The sequence below is a fragment of the Cricetulus griseus genome, chromosome 2 (genome assembly GCF_003668045.3).
Source record: "Cricetulus griseus strain 17A/GY chromosome 2, alternate assembly CriGri-PICRH-1.0, whole genome shotgun sequence".
Classification (NCBI taxonomy): domain Eukaryota; kingdom Metazoa; phylum Chordata; class Mammalia; order Rodentia; family Cricetidae; genus Cricetulus; species Cricetulus griseus.
In genome coordinates, this window is record NC_048595.1 from 380,774,683 (window position 1) to 380,799,746 (window position 25,064).

Consider the following 25,064-nt stretch of genomic DNA (forward strand, 5'->3'; position numbering starts at 1 on the left):
GGGAGATGACACCGTGACATTCTGGGGGAACACCTGAGAAGCCATGTGGGCCCAGCTCCCTCTAGACACAGGGCATCTATACATTGCAAGGGTGCAGGGATGCTCTGTTGTCTGGGAACAAGACAGGTGTGTGGCATCTGCAGTGGCACTTAGGGATGGATGTATTCGCATGCCCTGTCCCTTCTGGTGGCCGTTCTGAACCAGCCTCATCCCTCCTTCTCTTCCCTGCCCTCAGCCCCCTCCGCCCCACAGCTCACCTCCTGTACTCTGCTATAGAACTTCATGCCACACAAAGAATGCTTTCCAGAAGTCACCTCCCCAAGGCCCATGGTCCCCAGCTTCAGAAACATCCTGAGAGATGCCAAGCTTGCCATGCCATTTGAGGCCCAAAGAAGAAACAAGCACCATGACTTGAAACATGGAGGTCTGTTTCTGCATGGTGCTTCCAAAAAATCTGAAAAAAGGGGCCAATATGCAGAAACTGGGAGACTTGGCTGTCCCAAAACTGACAAGCATGGGGACACCTGGCCTCCAACAGCTCACATGGGTGCTGCATTGCAAAGCTGCCTTCCCCTTTACTTCTGGTTAATAACCTGGGATGCTAAATCCTCATGGAGAGAATACTGGCATGCCTGCTTTGTAGGAGAGAGGCCAAGTTCCATGGCATCTCCTAGATGGTTAGTCCAAACCCACCTTTCTGCATCTTTCCACATTGCCCCTCAGTTTTGGATCCAAGAGCCTGTTTTACCTCCTTACACAGAGAGAGCAGATGGATCTACTAAGTTGGAAGCCTCTGCCAAGGAGGGCTTTATAATCTAAGAGACTGAACTTGATGTTTCTGGTAAGCAATAGATACTCACACATCAGTAAAACACCTCTACAAAATTTTCCAGGGGCAGTGTTCTTTCTACATAGATTAGGCTGGTCTATTACCTGCAGCAATTCTCCTGCCTCAGTCTCCCAAGCAAGGTGATAATGGCTGTGAGCCAGTGTGCCCAGCCAGAACTTTAACTCCTTAGGCCTCCCAGATTTGGAAAAGAAGGGCATGGAATGGTCCTCCTCTATGTCCAGACATGTTCACAGCTCTGCTACCAATGACCTGTGAGCTATGGGAAGTTCATTCAACCTCAGCCTCAGTTTCCCCTCCTGTAGAACAGAGTTACTCCAACCTGCAGGCTCTGCTTGAGGAGAGATAAAAATCCATGGATTCTCATGAGGGTTATCACCCTACCAAAGCTCCCCGCAGCAGGAGCATGGCTGTCCACCCTCAAAGCTCTGAAAGCCTCCAACAGTGCAAGCCAAGCCCTCCTGGTGTGGAGGCTAGGGTTCTTCCTGGTGGGGACCCCATGCACATGGTCCTAGTGGCCTCTGGCATTTGTTAGTCTGAGCTGACTGTTGTCACCTGGGGTTGATATGCTGACCTCAGCTACCTATGGATCAGGCTGGGGACACCTTCAGGAAGATAGCTCCAAATGATTCTTTCCAGAGACACCAGACAGCTCCAATATTGTATGAGGTACCACATCATACAAAAGGGGTCACCCAGGGGAGAGTGGCAGAACACCCTTCTCCTCAGATGATCCACGGTTTTCTGGTCTCCTTCACTCCCATCTTTGTGACACACCCTGTCCTGTTCGTCCTCTTGAAGATCACTTTAACTTCACTCATCCCCATGGGTCACTTTCTTGAGCACACTGAGAGTTCATGAGGTGTGTGAACCACTGCTATCCAGTCTCTCTGCCCTTTAAAGCAAAATATTCTTGTGTGTATGAATGTGGGTACATGTGTGCCAGAGTGGAGGCCTGAGCATAGGCCAAGGTGTCAGCCTCATTTCATCCCTTGTATGAGGTCGGGTCTCTGTCTTTTCTGCCTGGCCCTGTGGCGTCAGCTTGACCCTGGACTCTCTTACTTCTCTGCCTGGCCCTGTGGCCTCAGCTTGCCTGGTGTTTGCTGAATCCACCTAAATGGGCTGAGCAAAGTCAGGGTGATATTTTACAGAGTAACTGGGGAGGCACAGCTGCTCCAATCAGCAACCTCATCTGGACCAAGCAGATGCTCAGGAGACTAAGGAGAGGAGCATCTGGGCAGGGCTTGGACCCCCTTGGAGGAATGGAGGGGAGTTTACATGATGGGGCTCTTTGCAATCCACCATACCTTAAACAAAGCAGGCTGGGAGGCGTCCACCACCACCTGCACACTCTTCACCACCTCCTCAGGGTTCAGCTTGGAAAAGTTGATTGGTGGCGGTATGCTTTCTTCTTTTTCTTTTTCTTTTGGCGGAGCTTTGCTTGTCTTATTGGTCTCAAGTGCTCTCAAGAAGTCGAGGGGATCGATGCAATTATTATGCACACTGATGCTCAAGCTTCCCCCACAAAAGAAAAGAATAGATTCATTGAAAAAAAAAAAGTTGCTTATTCATTCAACAAACAGTTGCAGAATACAGGGGCAGTGTGGGGAAGAGAATGGTTTGAAGAGGAGGGTGCCCTTCCTGCTGGCACATGCCCGCTTGTGCTGGTTTCTGATGTGCACACGTGAATGCCACCACAAAGAGGAACAAGGTGAGGGCTATGACACACAAGACTGAGGGTTGCCCAGAGGTAAGGCCATGGGCTGCCTTGTCCCAAGACCCAAGACCTGATGGCTGGGTACTGAGGCTCAGAGTTTCAAAGAGCAGGAGGCAGCAAGGGTTGTTGGGTGAAAGATGCTGGGCCACCTCTGGGGAATTTGTGGAAGGACAGCCTAATGAGGATAGCGGAACTAACTGGGCATCAGCCATAGGAGCTACAAGCTGGACAGGAGGTTCCCATCATGGCGGTGGCCTTACGGAGTGTGCAGAGAGGTGTGGGACTCAGAAGAGGAGTGCACCAGGGACAGTACAAGGATGGGAGAACTGAGGCAGGCACACTAAATTCTTCCCCAAGTCTGACTGAAATGAGGTTGTCAAGCCAAAAGCTCTCCAAGGGTATTGTGCAAAACCTATCTAGCTTAATATTTCCTCAATAAAAATTCCATCTCAGTATATGTCCCCACAAGGACATCCATGCAACAATGACAGCCCCTTTGTGTCCTCAACTCAGACTGGGAAACAATTCCCTTTAAATTCCGAAAGAATAACTTGAATAAGGTTGGAGAATTTCCTACAAACACCCAGTGTACTTATTAAAGACACTAGTGACTCAGAGTAATGTTTCATGCCTTCATGCTCCCAGCTCTGGGCTGGGAACATGGCTCAGACGGGAAAGCACTTGCTGAATAACAAGGACTTGAATTTGATCCTATACTCCTGTTCTTTCTTTCTTTTTCTTTCTTTCTTTCTTTCTTTCTTTCTTTCTTTCTTTCTTTCAGCGAGGTGGGGAGGTGGAGGAGACGGGTTAACATAGCCTACTTGGTGAGTTATAAGCCAGTTCCCAGTCTCAAAAAAAAAAAAAAAGGAAGGAAGGAGAGAGAGAAAAGAAGAAAGAAAGACAGAAAGAAGGAAGAAAGAAGGGTGGCAACATTTATGTGTATGGACACGCATGTACATGTGTACCTGCACACATGTGTGCACACAAACAAAAGGTTGCTGCTTCTGTGACTAAGTTCTTGGGGCCCTTGAGTGCCTGGACTTTCTGTCAGCTGGATGAGAGCAAGTATCAGAGTAGGAAAGCTTGGAAGCTTGAGCAGAGAGAAGTTGCTAGTGACTTGGGTGCTTCTGAAGAAGAGGCAAGAGCCTAGCTTTGCAAGTTGCAGCTGCAGAGCAGCCCAGTCTGCTTGTGTTGGCATGGATCATGTGACAGGGACCCAAGGAGACAGACAATCAGTGCTGTTTCATGTGCAGGGAGGAGCTGCCAGTGCAGTATTAAAATGCAGTAATAAAGCAGCAAATGCATATGCGAACCTCCTCGCTAGGGTTTAGAAAAGTCTATTTTGGATCCGGGAAAGAATAATCTACATGTAATTACCAATAGCCAAGATGTTTATCATCAAGGGGTCTTTGAGGAGGAACAAGCGACTGAGTGATGGATCCTTATTAAGGCTTCAACACACAGGAAAGTTGATCACCCATTGAAAGGTGGAACGCAGAAGCTCTGAGGTCTTTTATGCTGTTTATAAAAGTATCAAGTCTAACTACAATTTAACAAGACTCTCTCAGAACTATTTAACTAATTATTTATCTGCCATGATTTATTCATTGAACATAACAATCCTTATTCAGCTGGAAATAGATTCAGTGAGAAGAAGACTCTGAAAGGAGAGAACATGTGAGCAGCTCAAGATAGTATGGCCCTCTATTTCCATGTATTGCACATAGTGTACAACATATGTGCACACTCCACACATACCTCAAACATACAACTCACACATACAAACAGCATACACACACAGATGATACAACACATACATACCATGAGCACACCACATATATGCATATATACACCACATACATGCACACACCATATATACACCACATATATGCATATATACACTACATACGTGCACACACCATATATACACCACATATGCACACACATGCATACATATATCACGTAACACAAACACACATGCAGTACACATCACACATACCATAAACATACATGCATGCACATACCACATAACATGATATATACTATAATACACACTATATATAAACATACACTATAATACACAACATAAACATGCATACAGCTCACAGTATGCACATGCACACACAATAGAGACACAGGTACACACACACACACACACACACACACACACACACACACTGGCGATAAGCTTCTTACAGTTTGCAGTTTGCAGATAATGAAGCAGTGTCTTTAAAACCAGAAAGGAAAATTATTTTCTTCCTGGATTCCAGGTGCATACAAGCTAACAATCTGTATGAGGGAGAATAAAAACAATCCAGAATGAAATGACTCAGGAGATGTAGTTCTTGTCTATCCTTTCCTGGGAAGTTACTTCAGGAGGGACTCCAGCAAAGGGAAAACAGAAATAAGGAATTCAAAGGCTGGGCTGCGAGCAGACTCAACAGCATGGTCTTCAGTCCAACAAGAAGAAACTGGACACACTGGATGCCTATGGCTTTTCTTGAACCCAGTAGAGATGCGAGGTCACAGGGAAAAGGTAGCCCTGAAACCTGGAAAGACAGGCACAAGCACAGACTCAGGGATGACAGGATTCCACTGGAGAGGCTGAGTGTGCAAGGCAGTCATGTGACCCAGTCTCAGGGCCCAGCATTCTGTGGGCTTCACCTTCAGGGCTCCTGCCTGATTCTTTTTCTGGAGACTTGAGAATGGCCCTTCATGTTCTGGAAATGTTAAAGAGTGTCCTTGTGAACGTACCAGAACTGCCTGGGTCATGGTTTTCATGTGCTTATCCTAGCTGAGCCACCTGCAGCCCTGACAGATGTCCTATCTTGCCTATGGAGAGAAGGCTTAAAGGCCTGAGGGTGGGCAGCCCAGGGCCGCAGGCCTCTCAGCCTCATCATGCTATAGAACTCAACCATTTCCCAACAAGTCCTCACCACAGCCCAAGTTGGAAGGATCACAGATGCCAACTATTTCAAAGTACTTCATAGGTAAACCCAGAACAAAAGTAGAGACAAACGGTGTGAGCAACCTGCAGCCCTCAGCTTTGGTGGGCACAGGCAATACCAGCCAGCTCAACTTCTGTCCAGAGTCACGTCAAGGCAGAGACACCAGCCTCCCTTCCTACTGCTACCCATTTAGCATATACGGTTTTCAGTAACCGCCATATACCGTTCTAGAAGGCAGGAAAGGATACAGTCTGAAGAGAAAAGCAAGTACCCCCACCATATCATGGTGTGACCAGGAACAGGGAAGTTAAAACAGCCATGACTAGCATAAGCTATGAGGGAAAGGAGACCCCAGGCAATAAGGGGGGGAGCTGGACAAACAGAGAGGGACACATAGGCCTACAGGACAGGCAGGGGCCCTGCAGCAGAAGCAGGAACAACTATGGTGGCATAGCCTGCATTTCATAATAATGGCTGAGACTTCCAGAAGAAACGGGAGAAACCAAGCCCCAGGTCTAGGAAGCTTGGTGAACATCAAGTGAGGCAAACACAGACAAATCTATACCTAGGCACAACAGATGCAAGCTGACAGACTGACCTATACCCAGGTATATCAGAATCAAGCCACAGGACCCCAAAGACAGAGAAGGAAGGGCAAAGTGTTCCTACATAGAATAAAAGCAAGAGGCATATCAGAATCTTTATCAGAAGTCACATGGGAGACAGGAGTGGGAGCCAGAGCATTTGAGTGGTCAAAGATCTCAAGTTCTGAATCTAGGGCAGCTGTCCTTCAGAAGGGAACTGGGAATGGGAGCTGGATATACTGGGCCCTTGCTCCGGTCAGTCTACTGACTGATTCTACAGTCCTATCACAGGGTCTGGGATCCACAGGAATAGAATTTCAGACACACACGTTTCTTTTTCCTTTTTCCTTTTTTTTTTTTTTTTTTTAGCATTAACACATCCCAAGTGTACTATGGGACACAGACTGCACTGTTTGTCTCAAGTTCAAGTTTACCTGGGAGCCCCTCAGTCTAAACTGTCAATGCTCTATTCTTCATTAAATCTGAGCAACGCAAGGAAAAATTTAGAGGTGCTGACATTGAGGACCCAAAGGAGACAATGTGCCAGGTTCCCCTATAGTTTGGACCATGACAGACTCACATCTCTGAGGATCTTCCTTCTACTCTGCTCCCAGAATCCCCCAGTAACATAAGCACACTTTTAAAAGACACGTCCAACATGAAGGACTGGTACAAATGCAACACTGAGGGACGTGAGGGCCATCTGGCTGTGGCAATGTCACCTCATTGATCAACATGGCTAATTCAGCTGATCTGAATGGCTAGGTGGGTGTCCCCCTCCTCCCTCACCACTTCATGTCCATCCCTCCTGAAGTTGGGCACTTGGTCAAAGAGGACAACCTTCCCTGAATGGAGGAGGATGGGTCAAGGGTAAACTAGCAGCTGCGCGGCCCTGCGAGAACCTCCAAACAAGCTCCCAAGGTCCATCAGGTCAAACTACAAATGCAACACTGGGGACAGATTTCTCAGGCAAAGAAAGCTGTTTTTAAGAGACTTTAAATTTTTATTTATGTATTTATCATATGTCCATATGTACATGCGTGTTCATGTGCCACAGTTTGCATGTAAAGGTCAGAGGGCAACTTGTGGGGATTTGTTCTTTCCTTCCAGAATCCAGAGCACTCTGATGGTCAGGCTTGGCAGCAAGTGCCTTGACCCTCTGAAACATGCCCCTCTACACACACACACACACACACACACACACACACACCAAGAAAGCTTTGAAAACCAGTTTGTTAATTTCTGACAAATGAGACTGGATGTCCATGAACTAAGAACAGGATGCCTTTCTGTAAGACAATGACTCTTAAAGGACAAACCAAAGCACTGAATACTGGAAGACAGTGGGAGCAAGAAGAGTGGGAAGTGAGAACCAGGACACTCTCCCAGAAAAGTAAGAGATACGAATTAATTGAGAAAGATCAGAACCCTTGAGGGATTAAGTCAGCGTGGCTCAGTGTTCAGCAACAGAGGCTTCAAAATGAACAAAGGAAAGGAAATCATTAATGAGCTAAGACGAGAAAACTTCCAAAAATCACAGAACACAAAATAGCATGCCTTAGGAGGCAGAACACACTGAATAGGGACATCTGTCACAGGGTGAGCTGGGAATTTATTAGTGGTGACAAGGAACCAGGACACTAAGCAAACAGGAAAAGTAATCACATGACCCCGGGGATAGTACTAGGTAGCAAAGGAAAAGTGATGGCTGGTCACCGGAAGGTGGATCCTGCTGGTGGACCACCCAGAGTCAGGCTCAGCAACTGAGTGGTAAATTCTGAGTGTTTGCGTGAGGTGGTGGAAACTGAGGGATGCTGATTGAGCAGAAACAGTGGAGACACAGACTAAAGCCCATGTCTTCCTTGGATGTCAACAACGTTTACAGGTTAAAACACACACACACACACACACACACACACAAATCAAGAAGTGTTGATATAAGCTTGCCATCTAGAAAAGGACACATTCTGTTCCAAAGCCACCATCTAAAAGCCTTGAGCTACTGACTTTTGGGGTGGAAAGCAGTGGCAGGGGCAGTGGCAGCAGCAAAAGGGCTGTTGCTTTCCCTGAACTAGGCCCTGGGAGAAGTTAAGCCCTTGTCAAACTGGGTCTCTTTGCTTCTGGCTAAAACACAGAACAGCAAAGCAACAAGTGGAGGTCACTTCAAGGTCAAAGGTTGCTTGAGTAGACAGAGAAGGAAAAAGAACAACATACCAGCCCAGTACAGAGAGGGGCACATGGGGGGAGGGAGCGGGAGAGAGCAGGGGGAAGGGCAAGCAACCTCTTCAGAAGGTAGATGAGCTCCTCTTCCTTCAGGGGATACCCACAGTCCTGCAGCACCTTCTGCACCTTGCAGAGGGACACAGCGCCCGTCTTAGATTTTTCTAGCATGTTGAGTGACTTGCTGATCTCTTCATAATGGTCCATGAGCTTCTCCCTGAAAGAGAAACCACCTCAGACACCTAAAGCCAGGAGAAAAAACAACTCTTGATGCCCACTCTACTGTGACAACTTGATTGCTCAGCCAAGAGCTAATTTGGAAGGTGCTTTGCAGGCAATGTTTACATGAAAAGGTGTCCCTGAGAAGAGCTATCAGCCTCTGTTACTGTAGTTTTATTATTGCTGTCATTAGCTAAACTGCCCTGGAGAAATGCCCACCCTGTGCTTGCATTAGAGTTGGTGGTTGTCAAAGGGAACCAAGAATCCAACACAAGGATATGGCAGGTAAGAGAAATGGCTCTACCCTCAATAAATTCTTGTGTGCACCTACTATGTGACATGTGCTGCTGTGGGTGCTGGGCACACAATGACCTCAAATAGGATCCTCAGCAGAACTAAGATCACAGAGGGGACAAGTCTAGGGATATGGAGAGGGCATGTGCACAGCACAGTGGGCTGGTAGGAAAGAAAAAGAGCCGGTGAAAGGGACCACCAAGCCCCATAGTGGCAGTGGGCTGTCATTCTAAACACCAGAGTGGGGATACTAGCTGGCCAGCATCAAGGTGACAGGACTGGAGGAGGACAGTGAACAAGGGCTAGGGACAGGCCCAGGATCCTGTCTGTATTGTGAGCAAAGAACATCTTGGGACACCTCACCTTTCCATTTTATTGTTTTATAATTTAGTATTTATGTTTTACAATTCCTAAATTATGTGCACACGTGTGCCTAAATATGAGTGTGTGTACCTGAGAGCGGGTGCCCTCTGGAGGCCAGAAAGGTGCCAGATCCCTGGGGCTAGAGTTACAGGCAGTTGTGCTTAACGTGATACAGGTGCTGTGAGCAGAACTCAGGCCCCCTGGCAGAGCAGCAAGCACTCTGAACCACTGAGCTGTCTCTTGGACCAGCCTGGCCCAGCCTGGCTTCCTCTTCTGATGAGGCCTTTCCACTTCTAGAAAGACAGCCGCCACCTGTGTGTAACTCACAAGGCAGGAACCAGCGTCCCACAGTATACTGACACACAGGACCTTCTCAGTGACCCTGCCAGGGGCCACAGCCCAGTAGGTAGATGAGGACAGACAGTGTGGACTATGGGTTGTTTCTGCAGCCTGTGTTCCAGTTGGTCTCTATGATTTACTCTTGAGGAAGACTTTCTCAACTTCAGTGGACTAGAGCAGTGTGGAGCAGGATCCCTTGGTAGAGTGTGTGCTGTACTCCAGTATCCACGTGAGAAAGACAGGGGTGGTGAGACTGGTGTGCAATCCAGCACTGGGAAGGCAGAGACCAGCAGATCTCTGGGCCTCGCCAGGCAGCCCAGCCTAATTGGCAGGCTCCAGGTCACTGAGAGGCCTTGCCACAAAGAACGTGGAGAACGGCACTTGAGGTACCTGAGGCTGACCTCTGGCCTCCACATGGCCAGCACACACGTGCACAACTGCACATGCCTTCTCCTGCCTCCTCTACCTAGCATGGCTGTCTAAACTCTGTCATCTTCACTCTTCATGTATCTGAAAATTTTTCTCCAACACCACTGAGAGAAATGCCTACCTCGTGAGCTCAGGTGCCATCTTGGTTCGGTTGTCCCTCAGGGGACAGACAGAATGGGTTATCCATGGTAAGCACTGAATCTGTTCTGACTCTTGTCCATCATCTCCACTTGGTATTTGTGGGAATGGCTCCTTGAGCAAGCCTGGAAACAAACCCCTGACCAAAACTGTCCAAACACAGGAGAGGCAAGCTGCAGTGAGGCACTGGTTAGATCAGCAGGAATAGCGGCGCTTGGCAGAAGCCATGTGGAAGTCCAGGCCCTTCCTTTGTGGGCCTCCCCTCTTGCAGGGGGGTCATGACACTGGCATCTGACCCAGGTGAGCATGCCGCCGGGTGTCCTGAGTGCAACCAACAGCACCTGCCTTGGGTTGCTTACAGCGTCCTATGGACCCAGCCCCATGCTACAGAGTCCCCGCTTGTCACCACAACAATGCTATCCCACTTAGCTCTCCAAAATGAAAGCAAATGGAAGTGGGGAGACTCTAAACAGTTTTTGGAGATACATATTTTTAGAAAATTGAGGCATTCAGCATTTCTTGGACTGTCTTGTGAGCAGCAATTATTTCCCTTTCAGAGCAAACATGTGCACTGAGTAAATGAGGGCTTGGAGCAGAGATGGAAGAATGCTGCCAACCAGAGCTACTGTTGGCCCACACTGAGCAGCAGTGCTCTTCTGGGGTCTTGTCCTCTTCTGGCTCTGGCCAGTGAGGCTGAGAAGGACCCAGTTGTGACCTTGTAGTCATCGAGTCCCGCTCATGTCCTTCTCTGCTGGGTTTAGCTGCCCCCCTCTCCATGTGGGTCCTAGAAAGGGCCTGTGCTGGGTGGCTGTTCATTGTGGCTTTTCTGAGTCTCATTCTTAAGACCAGAATAAAGGCCTGGGGCACAAATACAGGACCATAGAAGCCTTCACTTGCCTTCAGCATGCACCAGGGCACTCTTAGCAAAATTAACTCCTTGTGGTAAAGACAAAAATCTATTACTCCATCTGATCTGAGTTCAGAAAGCCAGTCACCCTGACAGGCAGTCATTATTTAATGATTCCTGCAAGCCAGTATCGTGTGTGTGTGTGTGTGTGTGTGTGTGTGTGTGTGTGTGTGTGTGTGTGTGTGTGTGTGTGTGTGTGCAGGTATACATGGAGCCCGCAAGTGGTGGTGTTGGGAGTTGTTTCTTAGAAGCCATCACTTTGTTTTGAAACAGGGTCTCTTCCTGTCCTGCAACTCTCCAGGTTGAAACCAGCTGACCAGTGAGCCCCAAGTACCCACTTTTCACCCCCTCTTCAGCACTGGCATTATTAGGAGGCACCACCATGCCTGCGCCAAGATGATTTTATTTTTTAGAAAATGGAGCTGATCAGGAGTTTGTCTTCTCTGGTAAGATGGTGCCACTGAGGCAGGAAGTCAGGCAAGTGTGTGTGAATTATCTAGTCCCGAGGATGAAAACACAGAGACACACAGCACTCACGTCTTCAGCTCATCTCTGCACTGTCACCAGCACAGAGGAGAGAAAGCGCGTGTGCTCAGAAGGGCTAAGGAGCCTCATTACTCACACATGGGGGGAGAGAAGAAAGTGAAGACCCTCGTGGGTAATGAGGCCAGCCCTGTCTGCTGAAGATAAATTTCACTTTTCATCAGTTTGTGGCATATTTGATTTATACCAACCTTGTGCATGTTTTACACTGAATTTCACAAACTCAGTTATCTGCCAGCATTTTCTGTGGTGCAGTCACTTCCACATAATTCAGGGGTAAATCCCACCTGCTTGCCTCTTAAACCCAACTCATTCCCACTCTGCTCTGTGTCTTCCTTGCTTTCTTTGGAAGTTCTTTGACATGGGTGGGGATGAGAGCTGAGTCCCACTATTTGAAAGGACAAGGAAGGGACAGCCACACACACAGGTAAAATCAAGAGGAGCCATAACCCAGCTACATAGCCTTGACTCAGTATCTCCCTGTCCTTGCTCAGACACAGTCATCCTGACCTATTCATGCAAACATTTCAAACTCTCATGGCCTGTGGACCATTGTCACTTGCATTCCAGGGTTTCCAGCAATTGTTTCAATAGGCTGCCACTAGGTCATAGTCCCCAAGGCCAGCATGCTGACTCAAGATGGGAAGGTGTTTCCTTTGCTGACATCGAAGGAGCACTGTGTGTCACCCAATGCAATTGCTAAGCAGCTCTGGGTTATCCTGGGGGAAAATCCTCAAAGCAGAAGTGGGGGGTTAAACCACAGCCATTCATTCATTCATTTAAAGGTGTTTACATGGACCCTGTGGGGTATCACAGACATCCTGTGGTACCTTCATTCTGATGGGACACAGCAGGGTGCAGGCACCATGCAGTGCACAACCAGGAAGGGCCAGTGTTCAAGGGAGGGGGGCTAATAAAATATGAAAACACACGCGAGGTGTGGCTGGCTGAGGAAAGACATGTGGAAAGCTTCCTGTATTGTGGCTTTGGCAGAGCTGATTTCTAGGCTCTACAGTGATGCATGATGTTATAGCCTCACAGGAGTCCTGTCACAGCAGCCTTCACTGTCTGGGTGAATGAGGACAGAATGCAGAAGCAGCCCAATGCTGGCACACATACCTATCAATCGTCTGCTGCAGCTCCTGCATTTCTTCCTGGATCTGCTTAGGCTTTGTGAAGTGACCCAGGAAGTTGAAATAGTCTTCCTTGTAGGGTCGGTGGGTCTTCGAGGAGTATCGAATGCCTAGTCTCTGCAGAAACTCTTGGTATGTGATGTAACCCCTTCCCTCGATGTCGTAGCTTTAAAAAACAAAAACGATGCTGTCATCAGTGGCGTGGAAGGTGGGCTGGCGTTCAGGGGCCAGGACCACATCAATTTGGAGGGAAGTTTTCTTCCTTGCTAGGTATAAGAAAGCCCAACAGACTCATCACAAATCCAGTCTTAGCCTGTGCCCCTGATCCTCTCTGCACCTATACTTAACAGGACCTCTGGGTGACCTACAAGTACATTGACTTGGTCACCAGAGTGACTTGAACTATGAGAATGGACCCAAATCACACAACTGCCATGTTTGTGGAAACGCAGTGGCAAATCCAGAAAACTGAAACCCCCTTTGCACACATTTTTATTTCAGCACCCTCGGTGTAAAAGGAGCTATACTCAGGGTTAGAAAAAAATCTTTCAGGAAGCATATTCTATATCTTGAAGCCTCAATAAATGAATACCACTTGATTCAAGGATGTTAAAAGCCCCCGTTTCCACTTTGAAGAGACGCCAATTACACATACCCAGCGAGAGCGCCTAGAAGGAAAACAAGATAAGAACTGTGCATTGTGCCTTTTAAGTCATTTTCTGTTATCAAGATTTTTCTGAATTATAATTCATTAAAAAGGGAATAATGGAGGTTTTATCTCCTGATGCTATTCACATAGAATAGAATTACTTCAATAAAAAATTTTAAGGCAAATTGACCATTTTCTTCTTCTTTTTGAGGCATTTGTTTTTACCAGAAAGATCTTGGTCCACAGCTCAACAGTGAAATATACTACAGGTGTGGGCTTTCCTAGATTAATTTAGGAGCTACATGGGGCAGGATCTTCCATATAAGGCATACAAGCCCAATTCCCCTGAGGGGATGACACTGGTTTTAGGATGCATTGCTCTATGTGGTACCCAAAGAGACACCCCAGAATGGTCACACTGTGCCCTGCCAATGAGCTATTTGTTCTTCTAAGAGCTCACACTCCTCACAGGCAGAGCCAGCAGCTGCAGCAGGGGTGTGAGCTCTGTGCTCCAATATGCAGGGATGCCAGGAGTCAATAGGCTATCATCCTGCCCCTAAGCTAGTAGGCCTGCCTGGATGCCTGTGAGAGATACATCTCTTGCCTTGCCTCTTAGCCTCTGGTCACCTGGTGCTCTGTGAACCTCCAGCTTCCCTTCAGCCAATACAACTGTCTCTGACATAGGTGAGGAAGTCACCAGAGAGTGACTTATTTCCATAAACCAAGGCAGTTCAGGGTACCCTGGGACTTCTATCAAGGCCCTACTAACTCCCAGGAGCCATGGCAGCCCTTCAGGGTAGAGGTTCAGGACAGCTGCACTGTGGGCATGTTACCACTTATGAATATAGCCCACAAGCCCTTTCCAGATGTGTATGATTAGTGTGACCTTCATACTCTAAACCCAGGAAAGCACAGCCTGCCTTTACCTGCGAGTGCTACTTTCAAAACAATGCACATGGGGTTGGAGAGGTAGCTCAATGCTTAAGAACACTGGCTGCTCTTCCAGAGGGCTTGGGTTTGATTCTCAGCATCCATATGGCAGCTCAGAATCACCCATAACTCTACTTCTAGGAGATCTGATGCCTTCTTTTTGTCTCCTAGGACACCAGGCACACATGTGGGACACATATACATACATGCAGGCAAAACGCTCAAACATGTAAAATAAGTAAATCTAAAAAATAAATAAAACAAAGCACAGACAAATCACCTGTCTAGCCTCAGGGCTGCACCTAGTCTGACCCAGAGTGATATACCATGTGACTCAAGTAAGACACTCCCCAACAGTATTCTCAGGGCCCCCATTCCCACAGGAGGGCTGCCAACAGAGTGTCAATAACCCATCCTTCTCATGGTCCACCCCAGGGGAAACCTGTCCATCCTACCAGGTCTAAAGTCTCATGATCCCAGCCTCCCCTTGAGTCTTAGGGGCTAGTGAGGGACACTTAGTGCTTATGGGGACATCCAGACAGGGTCTGCACTTGCTGTTGCTGGCTGCAAGCCAAGGGTAGGCTCTATGAGGTGCTGGGTCCAGATCATATTTCCTAGAGCATGCAAGCTTCCCCAGGCACCACTTTATCTTGCCTATTGCTCCCAACTCACAGGCTTGCTGCGGCCATGCGACTCGTGTGTGTGTGTGTGTGTGTGTGTGTGTGTGTGTGTGTGTGTGTGTGCGCGCGCGCGTGTGCCAGATGGAGGCAGTGTACTTCTAAGGCACAGATTTCCCCCACAGCCTGCTCTCTGCTGTGACACTTGGGCTGAATGAAAAGGCACTTCTTAATTACCTTATTAATGAAGATCACAAACAGGCTCTTCTCATCACAGAGACATGGAAGAGCAGATTGCACAGTGGCAAAAAAAAATATTGCTATGAATGTGGATAATCATAGAGCTAATTCTGCTTACATAACCTCACCCTTCATTATGCAATCCTCTGTGTAACATTAAAAAAAAACCAACTGCCTATAAAGGTTGAATTTTAAAATGGCTGCGCAACAGATGTGCCAAGGAAAACGTGTCCTGAGCAGAGGCCCCATAAAAGCTTGCATTTACACACAGCAGTGGCCATGAATTCGTGATACAGGCAGGTGACTGCCCATTTGGTGTGTACTGTGATCAGTCACACATGGTCCTGAAAACATGCACATCCATCACTCAGATTTGCTGAGAGCCAGGCCTTCGTGCTCTGTGGACACTGGACTCTTGCATGTATTTCAGGACTTTTGAGTACCACTGACCAGAGGCAAAGGGCCTGGTCAGGGCTATGAGACATGGCCTGCAGGTGACCCAGACCACACAGAGAGGATCCAGGAAACTTGTGCGGCTAGCATGGGAGGAATTCTCTATGGAGCCATCCTAGAGAGTGGTCTGATCGCTCTAACAGTCGTTCTTAGAATGAAAAGTGGCCAACTTCCCATGCTGGTATCCAGCAGGCACATTTATTAAATCCTGACAGAACTGCAGGTGAGGTGGCCTCTGATGTAGGCCCCATCCTGTGCCAGGCCACCTCCGCTGCTCTCCTGGGTATAGTGCTCTAGCTTTGCACAGAGCCATGGGGCACAGGCTCCTTCTGCGCCTGCTGGAGTTCTTCACTCTTCAAGACTGTGGCAGGGTTCCCAGGCTGAGCCTTGTGGGTGACAGGTTTCTGCCCAGCCAATCCTCTTTTCTAAGCTGCAGGCCTTGCTCACTCAGTCTCTCCATCTTGAGGCACACTCTGTCCAGATGTCACTCTGGGGTATCCAGGCTTCACACTGCCATCAGTGATGACAGGAGCAACCTCATTTCCTGGTAACGACGAACAGGAGTGACGGCCTACAGCCTGGCTTCTGTTTCAGAGTTCTTGGTTAGGTTTGAATACTGGCACACAGCACCATACTGTAAAGCACTCTTTTATATGAGTCCCGACATAGGACCCTGTCAGGACTGAGCATAAACTAGCATTGGGTGCCTCCCAGCTTCCAGGTGGGGCCTTCTGGCTGGTCTCCATACATGCTGGTGGTCTTCCATGCCCACTGGTCTTCCCAGAACTTCTGACTTGGCGGCTTTTCCTTACTGCATCCTCTCTTCTACCATAACAGCACATCCAACAAGTTTTCTTCAGTTCCCAAGAAGTTGCTTTTGGATTTAAGTCAGCTGAGACCCACCTGATGAAATGAGGCCTTGGATGCCTCAGAATGCCAGTGTCACTCCAGGGGAGACCCCACCCCACCCTGTGGGCCCTGAGATCTTAGGCTGTTTCCATGTAAGTGGCACCTCCTCAGCTCCTTCCAGAAGCTCTGCTCATGAACACTCTTCCCCCATGCCCGGCTTCTTGGGTTCAACGGCTGCCATTTAGACTCAGCTGAGGCATCCTGTCCTAGAGCTGCCTTTTGGCTGGGAACTTCAGGAGCCAAACAATGCCTCGAGTGACTGAAAGTGAGCACACCTCAGTAGCTTACTGAAGCTTCTGTTCATGCAGGCTGCTCCTGGGAGCTCAGGCTCACAGCTCCAGAGCTGGTTTCAGTGAGCAGCAGTCCTTTGTTTGTCAACCCTGGTAAGCAGCCTGCTGCCCATGTGTGACCCTCCAGCTCTACAGTTCCCATCTGCTGGGCAAGCACCCATAGAGATGCTGAAGGTGCCCACAAAAGCTGGCTGAGTCTTCCTCACTTCCTGGGAAGGGGATGTCCTCAATAGCCAGGTACACTGTGGAGTTTGGGTAAAGAGGGACATATGGAGGAGCCTGAGCACTGAGATTTGGGGTCAGTTTATTAATTTATCTCCACAGCTTAAATCATGTCCTTCCAGGCTAATCCACGGCACTGGGAAGTGCCCTTCATAGGCTCAAGTAAGTGTTGAGTGAATAATGGATGCTGAAAGCCTTTCCCGCCTGGATCTGTTGTGTTCTCTAAGAGTCTGGTTTTCAGAAGACCTGCACCACTTTCCTCTTTGCTTCTGGCAGACATCCAGACATCGTTTAGACACACCCCGACTCCCTGAGCTGGAAGGCATCATGTGGGCCCAAGCTGCTCCAGAGGTCCTAGGCCCTGATAGTATCAGGAGCAGTGGGGTACACTGCCTCCCTTACATTGTCAGTCAAACCTGGGGTTCACCTGTCTCACTGTGTTTCTGGGTACAAGATAGTGTTAGGATAGCTGGAGGAGACTGCTGATGCCCTGAGAATTCCTGAGGGGGCATCCTCACTGCTTACAGCACCTCCTGCTGCAAAAGTGGAGAGCTGGCTTGTTTTTATCTGCAGCTCTGAGAGAATCTTCAGGGAGGGGAAGGGGTATGGGATAAAGAAGTGACATCCAGTCCGAATGCCTGCTGTCTGCTCTCCTTGATCTCACCTGAACAGCCAGACCTTTCTAATCTGAATTTCCATTTGGCTAGCTGTTCTGCCTGCCTGTATTCTCCACGTGCACTGCACAGTGCCCTGCACTGTCCCTGGTAGAGCCTGTGGCTAAGTGTGTGGGCTGCTCTGTGCACCACATCCTGGGAGCTGCTGCCTTCTCATACTATCTCACTTCCAGGCTGCCAGAGGCTGGTACTACACCTCCTGAATCCTCAACCCTATCTCCTTCCCTCCCCTTTTCCTCCTGGGGAGCCTGTAGCCTCCTCCTGCTTAGAACCGAGAGCTCCAGGCTGGTCTGCAACTCCCTTCCTTCCTGCAGCCCGGGGAGTTTTCTAGAATGTAGGTCTATCCAGATTTTCTACTGGTCTCTTGGTCCTCAGGACAAGGTCGACTGTGACCTGGCATTCATGGAGTTCAGTTGCCATGCATGGCCACATCTCCTCCTCTCTGGAAGTCCTACTATCTGTCTTTGCTTCCAGCAGCAGTTGTCTGAAAAGCAACACCCACCCCATAGCTCTCCTTATTCATCCTTCTGCAGGACATCTGTGCCCCACCCTGCTGTTCCAAGAAGATCCAGACCAACAGGTGACAGATAAGATCAGAGTCCTGCTGGGACGGTGGTGGCGGCTCCTGATAGTGCCAACTGGTACTCTAGCAGCTTCTATGGCAGTACCCAGATATGGCTCTTATTGGGGTGGAGACAGTTTTGTGATCTGTAAGAGATGCCCTGATTTCCTCTGGACCCTGACGCTGAGGTGAAATCTGGGGATCACTGTGTAGCCCTCTTTCCTCAGCTTTTCCTCTGGCTCCTGATCCCCAATGAACATCATGATCCCCTTTAGGCTTCTGACATCTTTGTCTCTGTTCCTTGAATGCAGCCAGAATTTCTGTCCCCACTGGATACTTTAGGCACACAGTCCTGGATACTCTTGCACTTGAATGGCCCCTTCTGAGGATATATCCCATACAGCAGATACCACCGTGAGCTCTCTACCTTTGAACACATGAAGTACCGGCCTCCCAGGTAGTAACTCCAAGCTGCATTTGTCAGTTAGGCAGAAAACAGACTACCCAGTTCTAGACCCCGCCTGCATTTAAGGCTTCCACCATGGGCAGGTGAAAAGCTCAAAATGGAATATAGTATTCAGTGAGCATGACCCCAAATGGACATGCGATGCTGGTGCACATATCTTGGGGACCTGAGGGCTGACCAGCATGTACTGAAGAAAGAGGTCAATCAAAGATTGAACCAGAGTTCATAGCTCACTATACTGTTAGCTCAGAGCACACTGCAATGCTAGCATCCTGGAAACTAAGACATCAATACAGGGGCCTGGTTCAAATCAGCTAAGTCTAAAATGATTTGAAAAATGGCCCTTGCATCAGATCCTATTCCAGTTTAAGAGCTGCCCTCCAACCCTCCAGAAAATGCTCCAAGTTGTCAAGGTTCGCTATTTCCTCAATAAACAGCTTGTGAGCACAGACTGCCACCCCTCCAGGAATGGGCAAACTGCCTTCACCTTTGTCATCTATGCTGAAGGAGCTCCCTGAGAGCTGGTGGGACTGTGATTTCTTTCTCTGCTGCAGAGAAACCAGGAGCTTGAACTATGACTCTTCAAACCTCTCCACTCAGTACTGCTGCTGGGGACTACCCAAGTCTTCAGAGGCCTAAGGACTGGTGTGTCCACCCACAGCCACAGCCACTTTCTACCAGGAAGGAGGACACAGGACACAGGATCCGATGCAACCAAAGAAACCCATTCCCCAGCTCACTTTCCCTGAGACCCTGGTGAAAAACTGCATTGAATTGGTCAGACACACAGAATAGCCCCCCACTGCAGATGCACTTACTTTTGCCAAAGCTTCTCAAATTCCCTTGGGGTGAGGGGGATATCAAAGCCGTACAGTGCATTCTTGATGTCCCTTCGCCGAAGAATTCCATTGCCCTCATTATCCGTCTCTATGAAATTCTACAATGGAAGATGGTATTCAGTAACATGCAGAATAGCGGACTGTCGACAGCTTCTGGAACACTCTGAGGTACTTCTCTGTGTGTTTTTAGTGTTTCTATTTCTGAGGTGTGGGGGTATAGGGATATGGAGGTGTGAGAGGCCAGAGGTTAAGCTCAGGTGCCATGCCTCAGGCACTGTCTGCCTTATGTTTTTGAGACTGAGATGTGGGGTTCACTGATTCAGCCCAGGGAGGACTGCAAACCCCAGGGACCTTTTCTGTCTTCGCCTTCCCCAGCAATGATATTACAAACATGGGCCACCATGTCTGGCTTTTTAAAATGTGGGTCCTACAGATCAAACTCAGGTCTTTATGATTTTTTTTTTGAGATAGGATCTCACAATGTAGACTTGGCTGGCCTAGACCAGATTGGTCTCAAACTCCCAGACACTCACCTGCCTCTGCCTTCTAAGTGCTGGGACTAAAGGCGTGCACTGCATCAGTTAAGCAGGTACCAACTGAGCTATCTCCCCAACCTTTAATTTTTTTAATGAAACTTGGAAAAATAGTTTTAAAAAACTCTTCAGGAACATGGAGTTGCCTGCTAGCTAGCCAGGATGTATCTGTGAGGCCTGGAGGCAGTTCAGCAGTGTGGCGTCGCCTCGCATACACGAGGGCCTGGATTCAATCTTACTCACCACAAAACATTGTCAAGGTGCATTCATAAGTTACAGTGACTAGAAAGGTACAGAACTGGGGCCAGGACAGACAAACTGACCACTGGTCAGAATACTCATCTGACCAGTGGGTCAGAGGCTCTGTGGGAGGGGTGGAGGATGGAGCAGGAGCTGCAGGGCAGTGAAGTAAAGGTGGACTTGACAATGAAATAAAGGGACACCTGGTCCCCATGCAGAAGAGATGAAGGCGGGCATGCCCTCCCACAGGGTACACAGCTGGTCCACATTTCAAGACCTGAACTGCTGATTTCCTCGAGGAGAATGAGAGAAGGTCTTCACTGAGATCAGGGCAGGGCAGAAGAAAAAAGACTCCAAGAAGCATTTCACAGAAAGCCCGATTAAGGAAAAGATGTGTAGTCTCATTAATCAGCAACGAAATGTGAATTGAGACCAAAGGAGATAACCCTACACCTGCTGGAATGGAAAGCCCCCATGTGAGGGCACAGTGCTGCGCAGGGGTGAGAGGAGAGGTGATGCACACCCAACATGTGTTCTGTCTGCTCTCTGCAGAAGTGTGCTGACTGCCAGCCTAAGATAATATTCTTTTCCTCCATCCAGATGAAGGCTGCATGGTGATTCCTTTAATTCTCTTTAAAATTACATATTTGCATTCTACATACCCCACCCCAGAGGAGTCACAGCTTAAATATAACCAAACTAACAGTGGTGGGTTCTAGCTTAGGCCTGGTATGCAGGAGTCTTGGAAGGCATTGCACTGTCCCAATAGCATTTGAACACCTGAGCAAACAACCACCACCGGCTTTTGGGTGTGTAAGAGGAGTGAGGCCCAAGGGCAAGCTGCTGCCTATTGCTGGAGACACACAGGTGCAACTTGTCAGCACAGACATGTGCACACAGAAAGCCCAAGGTGCCAGGAAGACAGAAGAACCCCTCCTCCCTCATGCTGTGAGCCTAGCATTTAGACAGCATGGAACAAGTCAACTTCAGACCCATCACTTCTGAAGGCAAGCATGTACCAGCAAACTGAAGCAACTATGGGTAGGAACTGGATGCCTTGGCTACGTGGGATTCATTGTAGAAAGGTGGGGCCAATGCTTGAAAATCCTCCATTGTGATCCATCTCATAGACAGAGGGGAAAACAGCCACTTGATCATCTCACCTGCTGCAGAAGCACATGACAAAACCTGACCCTCACTGATGACAATACCTCTCAGCAAACCAGGATCAGGAGGGAGCATCCTTAACCAGACAAGAGACAGCTAGAAAAACCCCAGAGCTGGCAACTGTACCTGGCCATGAGGAGCCAGAGCTTGCCCGCCAAGAGTAGAACAGCCACAGCAGGAGGAAATGGGCAACTCTTGGTCAGAGAGCAGGGTGGAGGGACAGAAAGGAGGGTGCAGCCTGCCTCATTGGGCCACAGCCCACTATCTTGAGGATACCGTGGGGAGGAGAAGCCTAGGTTTGAGAGACTCCAGCAGAACTCTGCATTAGGCCGGAGCCAAAAAGGAGCCAATGGGAGGGCAAATGCCCTTATAAGACATGGAAGGGTCACCTTCAGAAACAGAGAGGACACTCCAGCATGCACTCGTGACCCTCCTTTTCTAGAGCGAGGTCACTGTGTCCGTGGTGACCCCACATCCTAGAGTAAGGAAGAAGCCACCCTACCCATTCTGTCCTGTGGTTTAGCTGTCACTGTCATTGTCAGGTTGGATATCCACGACACCACCACTTAGGAGCTTGCTCATGGGGGTCACATGCCTTGAAAGCACACTTCCTGTTATCTTGTCAAGATGGGATAAAACAACTCTTCAGATGCCTTCAGATGGCTGTTATGTGAAATCGCTGGTGACACTTTCTCAGATTTTCCCCTTAAACCATAAATCCTCCCCAAGCCCGAGCTAACACCAGGAAGTTCTCCACAGACTCCGGACTTCCATGCTTTCCTCCCACCAGTGACCCTAAAATAAGAGTTTACTTGGGACGACGTTAGTGCTGTGTCTCTGGGGTTGGTTGTTTGTTGTCTCTGTCAACATACTGGTTTTTATTAACCACCTTGATGATGTTTTTAGGTTGGTGCTCTTCATGAAATTAAAATGATCAATTCTTGAAAGATATGCTATCTTAGATTAATAAAACAAATTAAACATTTGAATCATAAATTTAATCTCTCCTCCCCTACACACCTTCCTCTCAGTAATAGCTTATGTATCTCAGGTTGCTCTCAAACTCACTCTGTAGCTGAGGCTGACCTTGAACTCCTGATCCCCTTACCTCTTCCTTTCTAAAACTGGGATGACAAGTGTGAGTCACCACACCTGAGGTTTTTTTTTTTTTTTTTTTTTTTTTTTTTTTTTGTGTGTGTGTGTGTGTGTGTGGTTTACTGAAACACAGCCTTAATATGTAACCTCAGTCTGCCAGTGAACTTGCAGTGGTCTCACTACTTTGGCCTCAAGAATGCTAGAATGACAGGCACATGCCACCATGAGCACCTTCTTTCCTCTGTATCTTTGTGTGCATGTGCCCATTCCATAGTGCATGTGTGGAGTCAGAGGACAACTTGGTAGAGTCAGTTCTCCCCTTCTACCATGAGGGTTCTGGGTATTGAACTTAGGTCTTCCGGCTTGGCAGCAAGTTCCCCTACCTGATGAGCTATGTCGCCAGCCCTTTACTGTATCTTTAAGCATCTTGATAATGTTAATGTTAGAAGTAGATATAGAATATTCTGGTTTTTATAGCAATGCAACTCTACTACTCAACAATAATAGAAATATCTAAATAACTTCTTCATAATCACAGTCACCGATAGTGTTTTGGTTAGAGACAAAGCCAAGATCATTCAGAGTGTTGGGGAAAGTATTTGAAGAGCGGCAGGGGCCAACATCATGGGTACCTGGCACTGTCTCCCCTTCTCTGCACGGCTCTGGCTCCCTTCCCCTTCCTTACCTTGGATAGGTCTGCCCATCTGGTTTTGGCTTTGACCATGAGATACTGATGGGCCTGCTCACAGGCTAGCTCGGAATCTGCAACCCTCTGTTTATATCTTAAAAGAAGAATAAACAACTGTGTTTAGAAGTGATGGGCTTAGGATCCTCCCAAGGGCCCCCCATCCTCACCCTCGGTGCATCAAAGATACCATGAAAGTCTGTGATTTCACATCTAGACTAACAGTTCTTAGAACACACTATTTCTCGCAGCTGCATGGCAGGAAGTCTTTGGGAACTTTATTTTCAGAGTTAAGAAAAATCATTTTTTCCCCAGCACATGAAGCTTACAGGGACTGTTTCTTCCCTTGGGGTTCGGGAAAGCAGAATATATGTACAATACTACATTAAGTGTCTTAGGAAGGAAACAGCTAGCAATGTTTCATTCTGATTTTGCAAATCCAGGTAGAAGAACAGACTCAAGTCAGCAGAGGTGCAATTAGCAAGCACGGAGGTCCCTTCACCTAGCTACTTTTCCTTCTCAAGACTTATTTTTATTATTTCTAAATATAGAGTGTATATATAGGGACGGCAGAGTAAGTGCACAAGTGTAGATGCCCTCAGAAGAGCTGGGCCACAGGCAGTTGTGAGCTGCCTGACAGTGGTGGGAATTGAACTTGGGGCCTCTGTAAGAGCAGAGCATGCTCCTAACAGCTGACATACCTCCATGGCCACCACCACTAATTTTCAAGGGTTAAGCTTATAGGATTCAAAGATTACCACAATTCCATTGTGTTTAGTTACAGATGAGGGACACTTAAGAGACCTTAAAAAAGACCTTGTGCTTGTGGCCCTGGACAGGTCTGCCTGAGGCACAGTGGTGGATGTGGTTAGAGAGGGAGGAAGGATGCCTGGGCTGTCCTGTCTATCAGATCAGGAAACTATGTATGACTGAGACCACTGGCCTGGTCAGGATCCCTGCCTCCAGGATCCCTGCCTTGCCCTGAGCCCTCTCTACCTGCCTCCTGGTTTGACTCCTTCTTGCCTTTCCCATTTAATGCTTCTGGTATCCCTGGCAACTCCCCCTCTACCCACAGAGCAGTCCTTTGAGTGTCTAGCCTTACCCATGTTTCTTCGCCATTTCCCTCCAACTGCCTACTGGACTCCTCAGAATCACGGAACTTCAAGGGTGGGAAAGGATCCGCTGCTCAGCCACCTGGTCCCTGTGGCTGTGTCCCCTGTGGCTGTGTCCCCTGTGGCTGTGTCCTCTGTGGCTGTGTCCCCTGTGGCCGTGTCCCCTGTGGCCGTGTCCCCTGTGGCTGTGTCCCCTGTGGCTGTGTACCCTGTGGCTGTGTCCCCTGTGGGTGACCTGGGAAGGCTGTCAGGATCCTGTGATTTTTTTTCTCCATTGGCTTGGAAGGATGGAACCCCAGTGAGGTGCTGAGGAGTAGAGGTCTCCCAGGATGACCCTACACTGTGCAGAGCAGCAGATTTTGGTGGTCTTGCCCTCTGTGTCTCCACTTGAGAGCAGCGTTCTGACCTGAGTTACTTTAAGCACTGAGATGGAACAAGGCTGCATCTTGTTTACACAAGTAAACAACTGCCATCTGCCAGCACAGCGGGAGCCACAAACTGGTAAATAATTTATCTGTGTCAATAAATAACAGCACCTGTGCATAGGTGGGATCCTATCGGAAATTCCAGGTACATGAGCTTATCTGTCCTGCCAGATGTAGCCCCTCACCTGGGCCTATCAAAGAAGCAGTACCTTAAGATGAAACTGGCCAGGCACAGGGACTTGCCACCTAGTCACCCAGGAAAACTTTCATGGGGA

The 25,064-nt window shown here is 48.4% G+C and overlaps 1 protein-coding gene across 2 annotated transcripts in view; it reads right to left on the reverse strand.

Moving 5' to 3' along the window:
• Positions 1-25,064, reverse strand: part of Efcab6 (EF-hand calcium binding domain 6) — a 170,663-nt gene that overhangs the window by 27,465 nt on the left and 118,134 nt on the right. Inside the window, exons 1-6 of one of the 2 annotated variants that reach the window (XM_035439193.1) lie at positions 24,355-24,371; positions 23,253-23,349; positions 19,512-19,630; positions 12,668-12,847; positions 8,378-8,533; positions 2,155-2,362 (exon numbers count right to left, since the gene is read on the reverse strand). In XM_035439193.1, coding sequence (XP_035295084.1) covers positions 2,155-2,362; positions 8,378-8,533; positions 12,668-12,847; positions 19,512-19,630; positions 23,253-23,349; positions 24,355-24,371 — 777 coding nt within the window. Of the gene's footprint in view, positions 1-2,154; positions 2,363-8,377; positions 8,534-12,667; positions 12,848-19,511; positions 19,631-23,252; positions 23,350-24,354; positions 24,372-25,064 lie in introns of those variants that run through there. The other variant, XM_035439192.1, reaches the window with a different exon arrangement.